Source organism: Bipolaris oryzae, assembly GCF_000523455.1.
Source record: "Bipolaris oryzae ATCC 44560 unplaced genomic scaffold scaffold_49, whole genome shotgun sequence".
Classification (NCBI taxonomy): Eukaryota; Fungi; Ascomycota; class Dothideomycetes; order Pleosporales; family Pleosporaceae; genus Bipolaris; species Bipolaris oryzae.
In genome coordinates, this window is record NW_006911325.1 from 65,798 (window position 1) to 84,164 (window position 18,367).

Genomic DNA, 18,367 nt, shown 5'->3' on the forward strand with positions numbered 1-18,367 from the left:
AGGCAGGCCGGCCGTGTGCGTCAGGCACGGGGAGCAAGGTGCAAGCCCGTCTGGACTGGACTGGACTGGAGTGGCAAGGCAAAGCACGAGGCTGCGGATGGTGAGGTCAAACTGGCGTAGAGTTGAGGGAAGAGGAATCGTCGACGAGAGAGCGTGCGCCGGACGAGCAGATGTTGGGACTCGGCGTCGAGCCCTCCGAGACCAGCCTGGAACCGCGCACTGCGATGGTTAAGCTTCGACACGTGATGGCTGTTTTTTAGCGGCCGGGCCCGCTTGCCAGGGGGGGGAGAGGGGGGGCAGTGGAAGGGAAGGGAAGGGATGCGATGGGGCTGTGGCTGCAAGCTCTTAGTACTTAGTTCCAGTACTTAGTCGGGCATGGACGCCCTAAGCACTAACTGTGTAAATTACTTTATGTAGTCGCTGCATGAGATCATCTTGACAAACCACCGCCATGCTGCTGCTGCGAATGCTGCAAATGCGGCTTCAACGGCGCCTCATTCTTCGCCCTGTTGTGCCCGTTTCCTGCATCGCCCCTGTCCGCTGCTCCCCACCGACGACCCGCCTCCCGCGGCGCATTGCCTGCTGCTGCTGCTACTACTCCTCTTCGTCGTCGTCGTCGTCGTCGTCGTCCTCATCGCCCTCGGGCTCGCATGGCCACGGCGCCGACGACGGCCTTGATGCTGCCCGGACGTGGCTCGCGGCGCTGCATGCACAGACAATCCCTCTCGAGACTATTGGCGAATTGACCTTTAGCAGATCATCGGGCCCTGGTGGCCAGAACGTGAACAAGTATGTATGACCAACACTTAATATTACTCGACTCGTCTCTCTCGTCGGCGCCCACCAGCCTAACCACATGTACCCGTCTACCAGAGTCAGTTCCAAAGCCACTCTAAAAGTGCCCCTCGACGCCCTGCTGCCCCACGTCCCTGCAGCCATGCATAGCCAAATCAAGCACCTGCGCTACTTGGCCCCACGCTCAAATACCATTGTGGTCCATGCCGACGACAGTCGCAAACAGTCGGATAATGCCCGCAGCTGCTACCGTCGCCTGTATGAGGCTATTGTCCTCGCCGCCCGTAGTGCTGTGCCCGCCGAGGCCTCGCCAGAGCAGGCTCAGCGCGTCAATAGCCTGTATGTTGTTGTTTTTTCTTTTTCTTCGTCTTGTTGCACCGTGTCCGACGGTCCAAGCGACCAAGCGACCAAGCGACGGCCCGAAAGCTGATAAGAACTCTAGCCAAAAATCCAATAACGAGCGCCGCCTCAAGACAAAGAAACTCCATAGCGCTAAGAAGTCTTCCAGACGCACCCGCACCGATGACTGAAACATGTAGATGCGCCTCTGCGGGGGAGCTGTCTTGCAGCTTGCCACAATCCCCGCTGCTCAGGTGCCCATGCAGCTGACGTGGTTGCTCTCACTCCGCCATGGCACCATCTCACGATAGAGCGAGTAGAGCCGTAGCGGTGTAGCACATGGCGTCCGCTCCCCCCCTCGGCCCCTGGACGACACCACACGACGTGAATGCACACTATGCTTGTTACAACTCATCCGCTGACTGTTATGCCCACTCACACCCTCTGCTCTACCCTTCCATTGCTGAAATATACTTTTGCACCTCACCATTCTCCCCCCAGTACTTGACGCCCATCTGCATCAATACATCTGCGTCAAGTTTCTTCCCCTCCTGCTGCAGCAATTGGGCCAAGCCAACCACCCTATCCCCCCTATCCTGCCCTTCCTCCATTGCGCGCACGTATTTGCGCAGCGCAGCACGCGATGCCTTCTGCAACGACGAATCCGCATCCGCGAGTAACCGGTGTAGAGATAAGAGCCGCCGAACGACAACTTCAGCAACCCTGCTACTTTCTCTAGGGTGTTGCTGAACGGTAGAGCTTATCACGTCCAATGCCTTGCTCAGCCTAATGGCAGTCTCGGGATCGGCGGCGTCGCTTCCGTACAACTGCATGTGGAACTTACACACGGCCGTCTCAACCGCCTGTGGTGACTGCTCTTGCAGATAACCGAGCACGTGCTGCAGGATGCGCGGTATGCACGCTACCTGCTCGAATTCGGCGAACATGCCAAAAAATCTCTCCCCCAGTCTGGGGCTACCCTGGAACTGTTTCATAGCAGAGTCAAAGATTGCCAAGGGAATAGCCCCAGTAAGTACTGGCGCTGCCGCAAGGTTCTGTAGAGCCACTTCGTCCACACCATCGTCCTGCTTGAGGCTGGGATTCACGTCTTCAGCCGTCACCTCTGGCAGCGCAATCATGTTCTCGTCGCCGTCCTCGTCCTTCTTTGTGCGATCAACATCAAGCCCCAAGATCCTCCTTCTACCCGCAATCTTGCCCACGTATATGGTCTCCAGTTTAGCATACTCAAGCCACATGACCTCGGATTTCTTGCAGAAGCGCAGTCCTCGCTGCATATAGCTTCGCGCATTGGTAATGTCGGCCTGCGTATCCATGAAATAGTTTGCTGCCAGAATCCATATATCTGGCTGAGTAGGGTGCAGCCGAGCGACAGAGGTGAAGATGTCGTTCAGTCTCTTGTATGCCTTGTCCCTGCGCGCAAAGTCGATGTACTGCATCCATAGCGCCAAGTCACCCGAAAATTTCCTCGTCGCACGGTTGTAGAGAAGGTAGATTGTTCGCTGTCCAGAGCCTTTGTACCGGACGCCTAGTCGCTTTATTCGCTTACGGCGGAGAGCGTCGACGTTCTTTTCGAATTCGATATAGCGCATGTAGTCTTCGGGATGCGATCCGCGGGCATTGATGATATGCTCGAAATCCGAGCGCTTCTTCGCTATAGAGCCGATTTCTTCCTGTACTTGCTATTAGCAAAACTGCCATTGCGCGAGCGCCTACCCTGGCTTACCCTGCTGAAGATTTTTTTGCGCTCAAGCTCATTCAACTCCGTCGCCGACTGCTCGAGGTAGAAGCGCGCCTTGTCACTTGGGCCAGCCATGTTTGCGTCGCGTGGTGTTGCTGGCAAAAGTTGAGTACAAAAAAGTTGGCCGGGCCAGAAAACTACTAGGCTAGAGTTGCTCCCGCATATAGCGTCTTGGCCTGTGGAGCGCGGACCCCGGCCTTACGTACCAACTTCAGGAGACTGCCATCTTGGACAATTCATCACACCATTCTCCACGCTCTTTTGCTTCTTTTCCTTGTTTTCAATGCTGGAGGGTTATTGACGGGCCATCCAACTGCTGCATCATGGTCAAGGACAAGGACGGCGACACTGTCGCAACGGTACGCAATGGCATATCTGGCACTCCCGAGGCCTCCGCAGCTCATACCATGTAGTTCAATGGAAAATGGATATCCTATTCGCACACCGCCATGGCCTACAGTTCGTCGATCAAATCTCTCCATATACGCTTGTGCTCAAATGAATTCTAGGCGCCTTTGTCGGAGCCCTCGTAGTCGGAATGTACGCGAATTGCTCTACCACTCCACACCCCACGCGACCGGGCTAAACAATCATAGAGGGCTACACTATCACAAGATTGTACAGAATGAATTCTACGTCAGTCATTGCACTATGCTATTGCAGAGCCATGTTGACAATGTTCCCAGGGCTACCCAGACGAGTGGTTCCCCTCCGTGTCAGCGACCATTGGCGACCGCTACCCAGAACGCTCCGTCTTCATGCTGTTCATTGCTCTTACGTCTGGTACACGAACCTGGGATAGCTACTACGGAGCCAAGCTAATCAAAATAGGTCCTCGATTCGCACTCGTCGGCCTCTGGTATGTCTTGACTCGTCGTCCGAACTCGTCTCTACCCAAGTTCATTGCTGGTGTCGGCATCTTCCGAACATTGACCTGCGGAGGATGGACATATGTGACCTCTACCGACGATCATGACTGGCACGACATCTTCATGATCTCGTACCTTGTCGCAACTCTGCCATGGACTATTGGCTGTCTTGCCCTGAGTCCCCAGAATGCCACTGCCATCAAGTACAGAAAGATTTTTGCTGGAAGTTTCTTCGCGACACTTGTACCGCTGATTTACTTCTTCATCCAGCACAAGGTTCACCGCGTTGCTGGAGGTATGTCTTGTCGTCCGTATCGTATACCCTATACTTACCTGCTGCAGCGTACACCATCTATGCTTTCTTCGAATGGTCCCTGGTCTTGCTCGATGTAGCCTTTGATGCTGTCACAATGATTGAGTTCCAGCACTTTGAGATTGTGATCAAAGACGTACGAGGTCTATCTCGCGTGTATGTCCCACGTCTCCCGATATAGATAGACTCTCGAATCTATTTTTATTTGAACACTCTCTGATCCACTCTTTTTGTAGTGCCGGCTCCAAGTCAGTCTCCGACGCTGTTCAAGAGTAAGTTTCGTCTGGAAGAAATCCATTGACCTCCCTGACTTGTTGATAGGAAGAACAAAGAGCTTGGCGCAACGTTCTCCGGTGCCTTCTCCTGGGCCGGCCTCATCTACGCAGCTGCAGATGTCTACAATGGAGTATGTTGGATCGAGAATTAATACATACACGACTGACCATTGATTAGTTTGTTTTCTGGTCCATGTTGACGTCGCTCGGTGTGTGTGTCTGGTGTATGTTCCTTACTCCCCCAATAGCGATAATTTACTAATAATGATCAGACTTTCCCCTCTGGCACATGGGCATTTCCGGCTACGAGGCATTGGTCATGTGCACTGTTACACCCTTCTTCCTCGGCATCAAGCCCCTCCGCTACCTTGTCACGCGTTATGTATGGTTCTTCCATCTGCTTTCGCTTTCAGGGCTCCTCGCGTTCCTGACCACGACGCCTGTCAACCGACTTTTCGCTGTTGGCTTCGGCCTGTCCATGTCATGCCTGGCATGGTCGGCCACCTTCTTTGCCGAACGATCGCAACCGCACCGCCTCGAAGGACGCATCACTGCGTTCTCCATTGGTCTTATCGCCTCCAGCGTTGCCAAGTTCGCCTTCTGGACAAACAACCCCATCTGGCCAATCATGCATGAGGAAAACGGGGGCTGGAACAAGACTGGTCTTATAGTTGCCTTGATTTCCATTCTTATATCCACAAGATCGACTGCAAGCGCTGGCGCTGATATACCAGCTCAGGGTCCTACCAAAGGATCTTCGGTCTTTGCCAGTTTTGGTCTTGCTGGAGTACTCTTTGCCATGCACTCTTTGCTGTCCGACTCAAGCACCATGATCTCTTGGGTATGGGAAGGATACCCCGTTCGCGGACCCTTGGCCGTCCCTCACGGCACGCTGACCCTCTTTGCTATGGGTCTTGGACTCATGATTGGGTTGTTCGCGCCAAACCTTTCGAGATCATGGGCATTTTATGGTGTCGGCTCGATTGGTGCCGCCTTCTTGACTACCACCAGCCACTGGACTGGATTCTATGGTGCTCTTATCCTGGCTACATATACTATGGCAGCAGCACCTATCCTCATTGCACATGCAGCTCGTCATGCACCAGGTCGCACCTTTGGCCTTGCCTTCTTGGTATATAACTTCATGGTGCTTTTCCACGTCTGGGTAGTAGCATATGCCTTTGTTCCTGGCGGCCCTCTTGTCCGCGAGCACACTGATTGGGTTATGACATGCATGATGCTCCAGATTGGTGCAGGTGTCTTCAGCGTCTCTGCCCAACCACCAGTGCTCAAGAGCTACAAAGGCAAGGCTGTCATCACTGCCGCCGCTAGCCGACAGCGCTCATACTACGTATACATCCTCGGTGTTCTAGAGATTATTGCTGTTGCTGTTGCATACCTACGTTTCCCGTCTTACGACTACAAGCCGTACCACCCGGAGACCAAGTCCATCACAGCCGGTATCTGGACAATCCATTTCTCTCTGGACAATGACATGTGGTCATCCGAGCACCGCATGCGCGATCTAATCAAAGAACTCGAGGTCGACGTCATCGGTCTCCTTGAGAGCGACCTGCAACGCATCATCATGGGCAACCGCGACTCGACGCAATTCCTCGCCGAAGACCTAGGCATGTACGTCGACTTTGGCCCCGGCCCCAACAAGCACACCTGGGGCTCCGCTCTCCTCTCCAAATTCCCCATTGTAAACAGCACACACCACCTCCTCCCCTCGCCCGTCGGCGAACTCGCCCCCGCGATCGAAGCCACAATCGACGCCTACGGCGAAATGGTCGACATTTTCGTCTTCCACTCCGGCCAGGAAGAGGACCCGGAGGACCGCCGCTTGCAATCTGAGTACCTGGCCGAGCGCATGAAGGCCACCCCACGCCCGGCTATCTTGCTTTCGTACCTTGTCATCAAGCCTGGAGAGGGTAATTATAATACATATGTTGGCGAGAAGAGCGGAATGAAGGATATTGACCCCAGCGATTGGGATCGTTGGTGCGAGTACATTCTTTACAAGGGACTCAAGAGGACGGGGTATGCCCGCGTCTCGAGACATACGATTACAGATACGGAGTTGCAGGTATGTTTCTTTCCCTCTTTCTGTTCTTCAAAGGGCGGTGCTAATACAATCGTGTCAACAGGTTGGTAAATTCGTGGTTGGCGAACCTGAGAATCCCAGTAATGAACTTGTGCATGAGTCGCAGGTCCCGGCTGGATTGAGGTTCCCAGATTTGTTCAAGGGAGAGGGTGTTAGGGGGCATAGGTATCATGTCTTTAATGAGCCTAGGTATTTTGCTTAAGCTTGGACTCTTGAGTTGAAGGAAGGAAGGAAGGAAGGAAAGGGAAAGGAGGTGGGGGATGGTTAAGGAAAAAGGCACGTCGGTCAAGGAGAGAGTAAGGCTAGGAGTTGTTGGAGAACAAGCCTGGTGGCTATAAGCTTGTGTACAAGTAGGAAGTTTTCTTTTGTACGAGAATCGAGGGAAAAAAAACCAGTCATAGTATTTTCGACCCATCCACTTTTGCAATCTTGCTCTTTTCAAAACGTACATCAAACTTTAAACTTGCCGGTCTGTATTTCGTAAATATACAGCGCTTCTAATATCCCCATCCATCCACCCTTCCATCCATTCATCCATTGTGCCCACACAGCCACAAAAAGGGAAAAAAATTAAAGACGCCAGTTCCCTGATGCAATCAAGTACGTGAGTCACATACATAAACGTCCCCCTTCTCACACGCTTCCCGTTCGCAAAAAGCCTAAAATAAACCGGGATCCTGTGATTTTTGTTGTCTCTTTCCTTTCCCTTGCTTTCCCCAAACACACAATCATAGATCATGGCATTCATCCTCATGCTTGTTCATCATCGTCAATCTCTCGCCTCTCCACCCCACCATGTCATCTGCCTCCCCAGAAGCTGTTCATACACACACGCACACATCCCCATTGATTTGCCACGAACAAGGATTTTTCTTTGCAAGGAAAATTAAGGCTCATTTGGCAACGGCAGCGCTGAGGACTTGGGTCCTGAAGAAGCCGCCCTTTGTTCGCTCGATGACTTGTTGGTAGACGGATTGTGGAGGGTGGTTCATGACGACTGTGCCGGCTTGGTAATCAATCTTTGCATCTACGCGCGTATCGCGGATGAGGTTGACGATCCACTTCTCACCCTCATCCTGGGAGAGGCCAAGACGTGTTGAGAGATCCCTGCAAAAGTTTATTAGTAAATGGCTTGAAAGTGTACTAAGAAGGATCATCATCCACTTACTTGATGTCAATTCTCTGGTGAATCTTGCAGTAGCTCTCAGAAATCAGATGCCTGGCCGCATCCACAAATTGGTCTGCCGCGCCCAACAGGAAGAAGTCGTTCTTAAGAATCTCCTCAGTCTCACTGAGTTTCTTTTGCGCCTCCTCAAAGTCAAAGTCAATGTACAAGGCCTTGATGAAGTCGGTGACAGGGTCGCTGTACTCGTAGCCTTCTTGGCGTACGATCCTGATCAGGTCCTTGAGCTGCTTCTGGTACTGGTTCGAGTTCCTGCCGCGGTTGCGGCCGGTGATGACGGCAGCAGCAAGGTAGCGCAGAATCCAGGGGCAGTTTGTCTGGATGGTGTTGATGTATGCAGGGGAGAAGAACATATCGGTGAGGGTTTCGCGTGAGGTTTCGTGGTTAAAGAGGGGGAAGAGCGACCAGTGAATCAGCCAGGTGCGGTGCTGCAGTTGTGCAAGGGGGTTGTTGAAGAGGCGTGTGTCGATAATCTCCTTGAGCTTGTTGATCTCTTCCATGGCCGAGTCCCAGTTGACGGACAGAATCTCGCAGGCGAGCTTACCCCACGTGGCTTCGCGCTCCTTGTCACCGTCGGTGGTCTGGAAGAGGTGTGTTAGCAAAGTGTGATGCAGAGCGAGTGTCCTTGTAGGCAGAGACATACCAGAACCCTGAATCGGTAGAGTAGTTCGGCAGCATGTGGGTATACACCGCATGAGTACTGGAACTGACCAAATTCAAGCAGTTGGTTAACCATTTCCATGTCGACGCCATGGCTTTCCTTGAGGTAGGCCAAGTTTTGCTGCTTGTCACTCCTCAGGTTAGTAACGACATTCTCGTCATCCAAAAGACCGCTGATCTTGCTAGTGGCCTCCTCGAGCTGGTCGCGCTTCTGTAGGACCTCCTCGCGCTTTTTCTTGTACTCATCAGACATGTCTGAGAGGCCGTGGACGTCCTGGTGCAGTTGGCCGACGAAATCGGTCATGTTTGTGGGCTTGAGAAGTTCGAGGAGCAGCTTCTTCTGCTCGACTGTCTGTTCAGCCTCTTCATCGCTCGAGAAGTTGAGGAGCGGGTAGATGAGGTGGCGGTCGAGGTTGGGCATAAGCTTGGGGAGGAGCGAGTATTGTTCGGCGATGCTGGCGCCAGTTGCCGCTGAATCCGCCATGATGGGCGATTGTCGTCGTCGTGGTCGGCGGCGGAGGAGAGGGAGAGAGTGGAGGGAGGGGCGGTGGTGGGCGCGAAATTCGTCTTGTCGGCGGGCGGCGGTGGTGGGGGTCGGGATAATGAAAAACGACTGTGCGCAAGCGAGGACCCCTGTACGCTAAACTTGTGGTGTTGAGCCGCAATTCACGCCTCAAGCCCGCATCGTCATTCTCCCCGCTGCATAGTCACACGCCTGGCTATTCTTTTCCTGGCAGGCAACTGTTAGATTCTGGTATATTGCAATGCCTCGCATACAATGTCTCATTCCTCTACTAAGGCCGTTGGCCACTCCGCGAACAATCGCATCCCGACAATGCCTACGCTTCTCCACTGCAAGCACATGGCAAGCTGAGCGTTAGTTCTTCACCTCTAGACGAAACTACGCGCATATCCACTGACTATTTACAGAGCCCCCGCCAAATTCTAAGCCCACAACCAGCCCCTCTCTTCCACCAAGCGCCTCATCCCAACACCCATCAACGCCCCAACAAGCTCAGCGCGCCGCCGACCTCGCAGCAGCAGAATCCCTCACCGAAGGCGACAGTGCGCAACCACCAGAGCCCAAGCCCGTTCTACCCTCCAAGCACCCCCGTGCCGACACCAAGCCAAAAGACGCCGCCACCGCGCCCTCACCACAAAAGCCCAAGTCGCCTAAGAAACAAAAGACACCGCCCGTCCAAAAGATCTCTCTGCCACCCCCAAAATACCACGTCTCGCGATCAACAAACAAGAACCTACCCATCTACACCGACTACAAGCGTGGCGGCAATCTGCATCTGACTACCATACGCAAGATCACGGGCGATTTGTCCGCTCTGAGAGACGAGCTGAGGGTCTTCCTCAATAAGAAAAACGAGGACGTCAAGATTAACAGTCTGACAAGCCACGTTATTGTCAAGGGCCATCATACTAATCAGATCGCAGAGTTCCTAAAGGCTCGGGGGTTCTAGATTGGACGATTTGAACCAGGTCTAAAGGGCCGATGAGTTGGATATGGAAAGGGACGACTGAAAAAAAAATGGACAGGAAAGAATATCGAGCATTTTCTTGTGTATTTATGTTATATCATGTGTATAAAACTACTACAACCGCCGGGGTCTGGCATCACGCGTTCTCTGTACTTGGCGGACTGTGAGGGGTGAAGAATATGTTTTGTCAGCATCTTGACCTTGTTTGACAAATGTGTCTTTTTGTTTCAAATTTTACGGAGACATGGAGAATTTGGGCGCTAAGACTTGTACAAGGCGTACACCCAGATCATCATCATGTGGTAAATTAAGCACATGCATATACCAACTCCACTTTTCCAAAGGATTCAAACATTGTATAGTACTACTACCGCAATGCTTAGATCATGATGACCTACGTTTGGCTTGCATACTGACCCTACATTTACGATCTGCCATCGCCCATGCCTATTGGAGCAATGCCCAAGCCACCGGACTCGGTAGCAAACGCGTGGCTATCATCCCCGCCCATGAGCTACTTTGTATCCAATCCGCTTCGCACCTTGTATACATGCTTTACGTACTCTTGCACCATGAGTCATTAGCCTATCAGGTCCAAGGCACACGTAGCGCAATAAATTCTCCGACATCCCCTCTTGGATCGTCGTCCTTGGATGTTTCCCTACCGTGCCGCTTTGGTCTTTCTTTACTGTCGGAGATGGCAAGCTTGGTACGTCGAGACCCTGGCGGCATCGGGGCATAAGTAGCGCTCGTATCCCTGCCGGATACGGTAAGATGTGCTTGTAGGCACAACCCTTGTAGCATTCGACGTCAGTTGCTGTCAAATTCCAATATTGTGCTGCTTATTTGCTGACTTATGTGGGTCAAAATGAACCAGTCCTTGGATATTGAAAGCGTAGACAGTCTTTGAAAATACATACGTACCCATATATAGCAGTAACATCGAGGACGCGTCCCTGCTCGGCTATTGTTTCTCAACGGCGCTTCGGGGACATGGCCTGCTTTGCTCCGACAGGGTAGAAAGACCTTGAGACTTTTGACTACCAAAAGTTTGAAGACCTTTCAGATGTCCCGGAATCTTTAGGTGGGGGCGAATATCACCCTGTCTTCCTATGATCCTGGTCAAGGTCGCACATATACTGCTGAGGAGAGCTCAGTACGAAGCGCGCATAGGGGCGGATCGAGACGAGGACGCGATGGGAGGATCCCTTAGCCATCGAGGGTATGCAAGTCGACGTCGAGTACGGTGATACCAAAGAGCTCTTGCCCACTCAGAATAGACCGGTATGCGTGCCAATAGGTGCGTATGTGGCGCTAGTAACATGAAAAATCTCCCATAGAGAACACTCTGGATCTTTATATCCTCTAACGTCCCATATCGTAAGTTGCAGTTTCTTTCTTGGACAAATATTCCCGCGTCGAGGGAACTCATCTTTTCGATAAGTGCTTCACCGGAATTGGACGCTTTGCTGTCACCCAGCATGCCACTGATTGCTGACCTGGACCAGAATGTGTCAGTTGGAACGGCCAGCCATCCAGAATAATTCCACTATGGGGTCGTCCTCGTTGCGTGCGGAATGCTGCTTCTGAATGCGCTTATCGTAGCTGACAGTAGTAGAAGAAACGTATGTGCTCATACAATGGGCTCAACCAACTTCTCTCGCATCGGCGGCATGACCCTTTTGTCTCGATCTCTAACCAGTCTCGCATCTCGTCAGGTTTAGGTGTGGCGTTCACGGTTCTCGGCGATTCCATACAGAAAGACTGAAATTCTAGGGGCTCAAACGAAGTCGAATACAAGAGGGCATGAATGACTGCATAGATGAGCGCAGTGAAATGATGAGTAGGTATAAGATGCGACACAACAGCAATTCGGTGGCCAAGGCGCCGAGTTACTGGCTCCTACACTCGTTACGAAGTTTGGCACTATCTGAGCCACGTTTAGCGAAACCAAAAAGGCACAAGAGATCGATATCACCCTCACAAAAGCCATGCTATTGTGCTCCATATCCTGTCAATTTGCCCAGTACAGCTGCTGAGAGAGCATGGTGAACGATATTGAAGACTCTTCGTATGATCAGATCATCCGCGCGTTCAAATTGTACAAAAAATATTTCTCGATACGAATCAGTCTATTGGGACTAGGAGCATTCTGGCTACGTCAGCGATTTCGGCCCACAGGGTGCCAACACTGGGACCCTGGAACCTCGAGCGCGGGCTGTTCCTTTAAAGGTCCGAAGTTGGCTTGCTACACGTAATGATGAACCTTCAAAGTTATATAGGCTCGCAGTGGGAATGAGTGGCGGCCGAGCTTGTAGAGCTCTGGCAGCTGTGACTGGCTTCGGGAATTTGGCCCGTAGCAAGCTTCATCCAGCAAGGATTAACAGCACAAGCGCGTGAATATCGGATGTGCCGCAACTTTGAGTAAATCTGAAGTTATAAACAATCATTGCGTGAGCGCGGCTCGATGACTACACACTCTTGAAGGCCCCGACGCAGATAAAGGACGTTGCGATTTGACCGTGATCTGCAGGATTGATGTGCCGTGTATCAAACGAGTGCCTCCGCGGCTTCCTTTGCAACACGTCAGTGGGTAAGGAATCTTATTCGACAAATGACTAATATAATCGAAGCCACACTCGATAGGTAACGATCTCGTCTCGATACTACTATTGGGCTCTAGGATATACCTTTTTGGAACTTACAAGCCACATCTAAGCGCCCTTTTTCGTCGCTCTCAATCGCCCGCAGGCGGCTTCCAATGTCAGTCCCTTGGTGATCTTTCGAGCAAAGTCGGTGAAGTGCATAGGCAACTCCAAAACACACATATTACACAACCACGGTACGGATCCCCGCAATCAGCCACCATCTGGACTTGACAAGATTGTTGTTTTGGAACTGCAACTTGATTTGAGCGGCACCATGGACCCCGCTGACACTGCGACAGGTACACCAAGATTCGATTAATAGCTTCCAGTATCCACGTATGGGGTAAAGTCTTGTTGGAGCTTTTTTATTCGATGCATGCTGACTCGGGGCAGTAAATACCGGTCTAGGAGTGGCTGGTTCGTAATAATCCCAATCTGGTGGTCATAAAGAATGCTGATCTGGACAAAGTCTTACATGTCGAGCACGCCGTGTCAAGTGTAAGTACGCTACACAAATTGGTCATCTGCGCTTACACGAAACTCAGGCGACGAAACTCATCCAACATGCAAGGCCTGTAGCAAGAAAAACCGGCCCTGTCAGTGGGAGGAACCGCACACCAAGTTCAAAGACTATCGGCCTGGTGGGGCCTCGTCAAGCAAGTTTGCTACGGGTGGCACGGACGATGAAAATGAAGCCAGAGACAATATGGACGGCGAGGATGGAGAAGACGAAGATGAAGAGATGGATGGTGCCGACGGTATTGGTGAAAGAAGTCGCAGCCAGTCCATCTCCCAGAGAAACATCCGGAAAAACAGTCAGACCGACGCGGTGCTAGACAGCCCATACTCCAGCGCGCCTTCCGCATCGGCCCAGGGATTTCCGGCTTCGCCATACTATGTCAACGAGGCGGACGATACGAGGGGCCATGTGTCGATGGAGACCTTCCTGGCGCAGGAGAGCCAGATGGACCAACCACCCCTAGGCACCGCAGGCCATGCAGCAAATCCCATTCCTCTAACTCACGAAGAGGCCCTCTTGGTCCATCATTACACCGAACATGTTGCCCGCTGGCTCGACTGTACAGACGCCACCGATCAATTCACTCTCGGAGTACCCGAGAAGATCACCCTTTGTTCCGTCCTTCGTCACGCCGTTATTGCACTCGCTGCTCGTCACTCTCGGAACGACTCTATTGCAGACGCGGCCTATCAGCGCTGCATCTCGCTATTGATCTTGCGGCTGAACGAGGAGGCTGCAAGCCATGACGAGACCCTTCTATGTGCCATCGTCATACTACACTTCTACGAACAACTCAGCGGTAAGCTTGCACGATGCTCTTGATATATTCTCTCACTTTGTTAACTCTTTCGTTTAGTTCCCTCAAGTATAGGGTTGGAAGACGAGCAACATCTGGCAGGCTGTTCGGCCATCATCCGCTCCTCACAAGGACACCATTTCGTAGACCCTTCAGCACCCACTCTCCGCGAAGCTGCCTTCTGGGTATACGTACGACAGTGCATACACAAAGCCACTATAAACCAACAACCGCTCGATATCGATTTCTCATTGCAGTTGCACCCAACACCCAGCTCCATGCGAGATGCACATCCATTGGCACGGTTAAGGTTGGAAACGGCTTGGTCCAACCAAATGGCATGGAACCTTGCGCGCGTCGTCAACTTCTGCTTCGATGGGAACGAGGTATACGGCGATATGCATTCTAGGGTGCAATACTGGGAAGAGCTGTGGGAGCTTGTTCATACATGGATGCGGGACAGGCCAGCCGCCTTCAATCCCCTCTATCAAGGTCCTACTGATGATAGCGGCTCGTTTCCCAATACCTGGTTTACAACTGATTGGCATGGTGAGATTATTCAACCTTCCTCTCTCACCGTTTCGCGTACTAATTTATCAGCGGTTTCATTCTGCTACTACCATTTTGCTTGCATCATGCTACTCCGGTTTAGGCCACATTCAGATTCAGTAGCTCAGGATGGCCATCGAATATCTGAAACAGACGTAAATCTTTCCGTCTTTCATGCACGAGACTGATTGCTAACTTCTACAGCACCGAATCCTATCGCATGCACAAGCCATTTGCGGAGCGGCCAAAAGCTCGAAAGAAGCAGTACCACTGGCAATTACAGTTCGCCACACTGTTTTCATTTGGGGCCCGCTTGTATCAAGTGAGAAACAGAGGGAAGAAATAGTTGAGATCTTGGCCGACTTTGAAAGAGATCACGTCTGGCCAACGACCTGGTTGATCAATGCACTCAGAAACCAGTGGGACATGTCCGGTGCTTCAACCGTCATTTCTCCAATGGAACAATAGAAAAAAGAATTTTTGTCAAAGGCCCCAGTCCATTGTTTCTGATACATGTTGGACAGTTTCCTATGATGGGTGTACCCGCGCTTAACTCACGCCTTGCCATAAGCCATCAAAGAATGGCAGCTCCTACGAATCTTTGAGAAAAAGAACTTGACATATCAAGCGCAGACCCTCGTCGATGGAAAAAGCAAATGCTCAGGTGACGCAGTACAGTGCCCCAAACCCGATGTTCATTATCTCGCCTTATGACTGGTATACCATACCTATCTTCAACAATTCCGATGGCTAGCGCAATCACCCATTCACTCTTGCTACACCCAAGGCAGAACATAGCACCGCAGACCCCCGATGCCATTAGCCGTAACCCGATGAGCATTTCCCCCAAAAGTCTCTCGCAATGCGCCACGTATCGCCGAGTATTCGTCACGCTGAACACCCACCAATCAAATCGCAAATGACCGTCTCACACGAAAGAATCACGCGCAAACATCATAGCTAGTGAAGTGACATTTCGTACGCCACTTGTCAGGTCCTACACAGACCCTGCGTCTTGATGTGACCCAAGCATCGGAATCGTATGACTACTGATCTTGATAGGTATGCGGGATCTCTTGGGTATGGGAAATCGGCACAGGGCTTTCGGTGAAATGGGCCGAAGGCTATCCCGGCTGATAGGAACTTCGATATGAGATCGTGGCGATGGGAGTCAGCATCGGGTGTGGATAAATTATACGTCACATGTCTTGGAAAATCTCATAATTAACATTAATATTATTTCTGTCATAGCTGAATGTATTTAGAAAATGATCATCTGCCGCCCTACGGATTTGCAGCAGATGTATGACGATTCTTGCCTTCTACTATCTCGCGCATGATACGTGCTTTTTGCTGCTCCTCCGCATCACTGCTGACATCGTGGAACACTTGGTCCATTTCCTCTAGCGTCTTACCAGACGTCTCCGGGATACCGAAAAATGTGAATACGAATGCGAGGAGACAGAAGACAGCGAAGAAAGTGTAGGCGCCGTAGCCGGTGTTCTGGACGAGGGGTGGAGTAATGAGACCCTGAAACGCGCGTTAGTGTCTTGTTCCTTGTATCGCTGAGCAAGTTGCTACTTACAATCACAAAGTTGTTAAACCAGTTGGAGCATGTTGACAAGGCAACACCCTTTGCGCGGAGAGATGAAGGGAAGATTTCAGACGGCATAGCCCATGGAACAGGACCCCAGGTGGCACCAAAACTGAACATGTAGAAGAAGAGGAAGGCGACGGCTACCCAGCCTTCAGTCGAGTAATCAGCCCATCTGCCACCAAACTTTCCCACCAGGACGGCAATGATGAGATGGCAGATGAACATGAGCGCGGCACCACTCAGGAGTAGAGATCGGCGTCCGAAGCGATCCATGGTCCATAGACTTGTCGCGACACCCACAAGTTGTGTGCAGTTGATGATACCGGAGAGAAGAAGCTGCATCTCGTAATCTTGGCCAAGAGTCTTGAAAAGAGAGGGCGAATAGTAGATGAGCGCGTTGATACCTGGTATTCCGTCAGTTACGTTCTTTATGGAGGGTGGTTGCTGTACATACCGACGAATTGCTGGAAAAACATGATGCCAACACCGACAACGGTTCGCCTCCAGCACCTGTGTCTGAAGCAGTCCAGCCACGATTGAATCTCGAGTTTGAATTCATCCATACGTGTATTTCCCTGCAAGTCGGGGTGTCTTTCCAGATTCACCTCGCGGTTGAAAGCAACCTCGGCACGGATCTCACACCATTCTTGAAATACACGAGTGTCGGTGGTAGGGAGTTTGCGGAGCTTTCCAAGGACTTGGAGGGCTTCGTCATCGCGGCCTTTGCTGGCTAGCCAGCGAGGAGAGAAGGGAAGGAAAACAATTCCAGCGCCCAAGATCAGACCCGGAATCATTTGGATAAGGAAAGGAAGGCGCCATGCCCATTCTCCGGCCATGTAACGGGTACCATACGTTGTCCAAAAGGCGACTACGATTCCAAGAACGATACTAAACTCCTGCAAGACGAGAAGGGCACCTCGGATCTCTGGAGGGGCAATTTCCGAAATGTAGAGGGGAGCGATTGTTGCAAGTCTATATCCGGTCAGATCTCGCCATAGGGACAACAGCATATCGGTATGGAGTTTCAACTTACGCTCCAATGCCTATTCCTCCAACCAATCGTCCAACCGTCAACATAGCATAACCTATAGCTGCAGTCTGCAAGATACTTCCAATCGTAAAGACAATGATGGCGACGACAACAGAGTATTTCCTGGATAGCTTATCTGCAATCCATCCGGCGAACAGCGCACCGATAAGGGCACCAAGTTCCAGCATAGCAGTCATCAATCCCTTCCAGAATCCTGCGCCTGAAGCATCATCCGACACGCGAGGAAATCGGCCGAGAAATTGGTCCATGACAAGCGTCACGGAGATGACACCCTGGTCGTATCCAAAGAGAAGACCTCCGATGGTGGCGAATGCTGCGCACATGGCGACATATGGATTGGCAAAGAGACCACTGAATCCTGAGCGTAGTCAGCTACTATCACGGAAATTCCTTGCGGGTGGTTTGGTGGAGATGCCATACCAGCCGGTCCATACGGTTCTCTAGCTATCATTCCATCTCTACTGGCACAAGAGACCATGGTCTCCTGTTGCTCTTGTGGGACACTTTTGACCGAATCGTCTCTGCCCATGTTGGTTTTCAATGGAGGTTCTTGCTGTTCATGTGGATCCCGTCCGATATAATTGAACAAAAATCTCGAGTGAGAAGAGTAGGGGAAGGAGAGAATGTCGGTCAGCCTTTATGTACACACTGAACAATTCGCTTGATCTCGCGTTAGATCTTTCAAGGTGGATCCACAACACCTGTCTGTCAACGCTAGTGACAGGCCTATTGCTGTTCTTGCAACAGGCATCCGATAACGTTCTGATTAGCAGCGGTGTCGAGGTCAAAATGGCAACTAGAAAGTTCGGTGTTCACGTGCGGTTTAAGTGGTCAGAGACAGCATTCTTTGGTCCCATTACCTATTCTGATCGTTGATTTCCATGTGTGCGTACGCAGGGGTCACTTTGTTGACGCAAACATCGGGCGTGCGTTCAGAGGCTCGCTCGAAGTTTCTGTGGACCCCCAGTCCGAGACTGGCCGATCTGTTTTTGCTATGGATCGTGAGAATCGATACCAAAGATACGATGGATATCCTGATATTCTTGACGCGTGTGGAACCCGCGTGATATTTACCGCTAATTTCTGCTATTGGTAGACACCGCTCGTTTCTGTAGCGCCGCCTGGTGCTTCTATCACCTTGGTGTGCTTGTTTCCACGTCTACAGATGCCCCTGAGACCAGTAGAAGTACCCAGAAACCCCAGATGACGAGCATAACGCCTCAGCCGTTACCCCACAACCCCAGAATAAGGTTCGCCTCGTTCCGTGCTGTGCGTGTGTCCAGTAGGATAGGATTCTTTTCTAACTTATTCGTCTTGGGGGAAATGTTGCCGGCTAGAGTGGAGGTCACGGCGAAAATTGCTCACTGGGGTCCGGATGGGTGCATTCCAGCGCTGCGCTAAGCCATATACAGTGGT

At 51.6% G+C, this 18,367-nt stretch overlaps 7 protein-coding genes across 7 annotated transcripts; 4 read left to right on the forward strand and 3 right to left on the reverse strand.

Annotated features, from left to right (window-relative positions):
* Positions 1-475: 475 nt before the first annotated feature.
* COCMIDRAFT_93018 (uncharacterized protein) lies at positions 476-1,325 on the forward strand (the record flags this gene model as incomplete). Its single annotated transcript, XM_007688933.1, has 3 exons — positions 476-789; positions 874-1,134; positions 1,238-1,325. The coding sequence occupies 3 exons, from the start codon at positions 476-478 to the stop codon at positions 1,323-1,325; spliced, it is 663 nt and encodes a 220-aa protein (XP_007687123.1).
* Positions 1,326-1,583: 258 nt separating this feature from the next.
* Positions 1,584-2,968, reverse strand: COCMIDRAFT_93061 (uncharacterized protein; the record flags this gene model as incomplete). Its single annotated transcript, XM_007688934.1, has 2 exons — positions 1,584-2,825; positions 2,879-2,968. The coding sequence occupies 2 exons, from the start codon at positions 2,966-2,968 to the stop codon at positions 1,584-1,586; spliced, it is 1,332 nt and encodes a 443-aa protein (XP_007687124.1).
* Positions 2,969-3,216: 248 nt separating this feature from the next.
* Positions 3,217-6,659, forward strand: COCMIDRAFT_4531 (uncharacterized protein; the record flags this gene model as incomplete). Its single annotated transcript, XM_007688888.1, has 12 exons — positions 3,217-3,252; positions 3,307-3,352; positions 3,403-3,433; positions 3,490-3,529; positions 3,580-3,676; positions 3,725-4,057; positions 4,105-4,231; positions 4,312-4,347; positions 4,397-4,481; positions 4,529-4,574; positions 4,623-6,439; positions 6,501-6,659. The coding sequence occupies 12 exons, from the start codon at positions 3,217-3,219 to the stop codon at positions 6,657-6,659; spliced, it is 2,853 nt and encodes a 950-aa protein (XP_007687078.1).
* Positions 6,660-7,350: 691 nt separating this feature from the next.
* On the reverse strand, positions 7,351-8,784 carry COCMIDRAFT_4532 (uncharacterized protein; the record flags this gene model as incomplete). Its single annotated transcript, XM_007688889.1, has 3 exons — positions 7,351-7,564; positions 7,626-8,221; positions 8,284-8,784. 3 exons carry the CDS (start codon positions 8,782-8,784, stop codon positions 7,351-7,353), a joined length of 1,311 nt encoding a protein of 436 aa, XP_007687079.1.
* A 280-nt stretch (positions 8,785-9,064) lies between these two features.
* On the forward strand, positions 9,065-9,772 carry COCMIDRAFT_35986 (uncharacterized protein; the record flags this gene model as incomplete). Its single annotated transcript, XM_007688912.1, has 2 exons — positions 9,065-9,176; positions 9,231-9,772. The coding sequence occupies 2 exons, from the start codon at positions 9,065-9,067 to the stop codon at positions 9,770-9,772; spliced, it is 654 nt and encodes a 217-aa protein (XP_007687102.1).
* A 3,042-nt stretch (positions 9,773-12,814) lies between these two features.
* On the forward strand, positions 12,815-14,771 carry COCMIDRAFT_93104 (uncharacterized protein; the record flags this gene model as incomplete). Its single annotated transcript, XM_007688935.1, has 6 exons — positions 12,815-12,855; positions 12,908-12,936; positions 12,984-13,757; positions 13,815-14,303; positions 14,355-14,458; positions 14,508-14,771. 6 exons carry the CDS (start codon positions 12,815-12,817, stop codon positions 14,769-14,771), a joined length of 1,701 nt encoding a protein of 566 aa, XP_007687125.1.
* Positions 14,772-15,587: 816 nt separating this feature from the next.
* On the reverse strand, positions 15,588-17,480 carry COCMIDRAFT_25582 (uncharacterized protein; the record flags this gene model as incomplete). Its single annotated transcript, XM_007688899.1, has 5 exons — positions 15,588-15,833; positions 15,889-16,304; positions 16,355-16,872; positions 16,934-17,309; positions 17,372-17,480. 5 exons carry the CDS (start codon positions 17,478-17,480, stop codon positions 15,588-15,590), a joined length of 1,665 nt encoding a protein of 554 aa, XP_007687089.1.
* Positions 17,481-18,367: the final 887 nt, after the last annotated feature.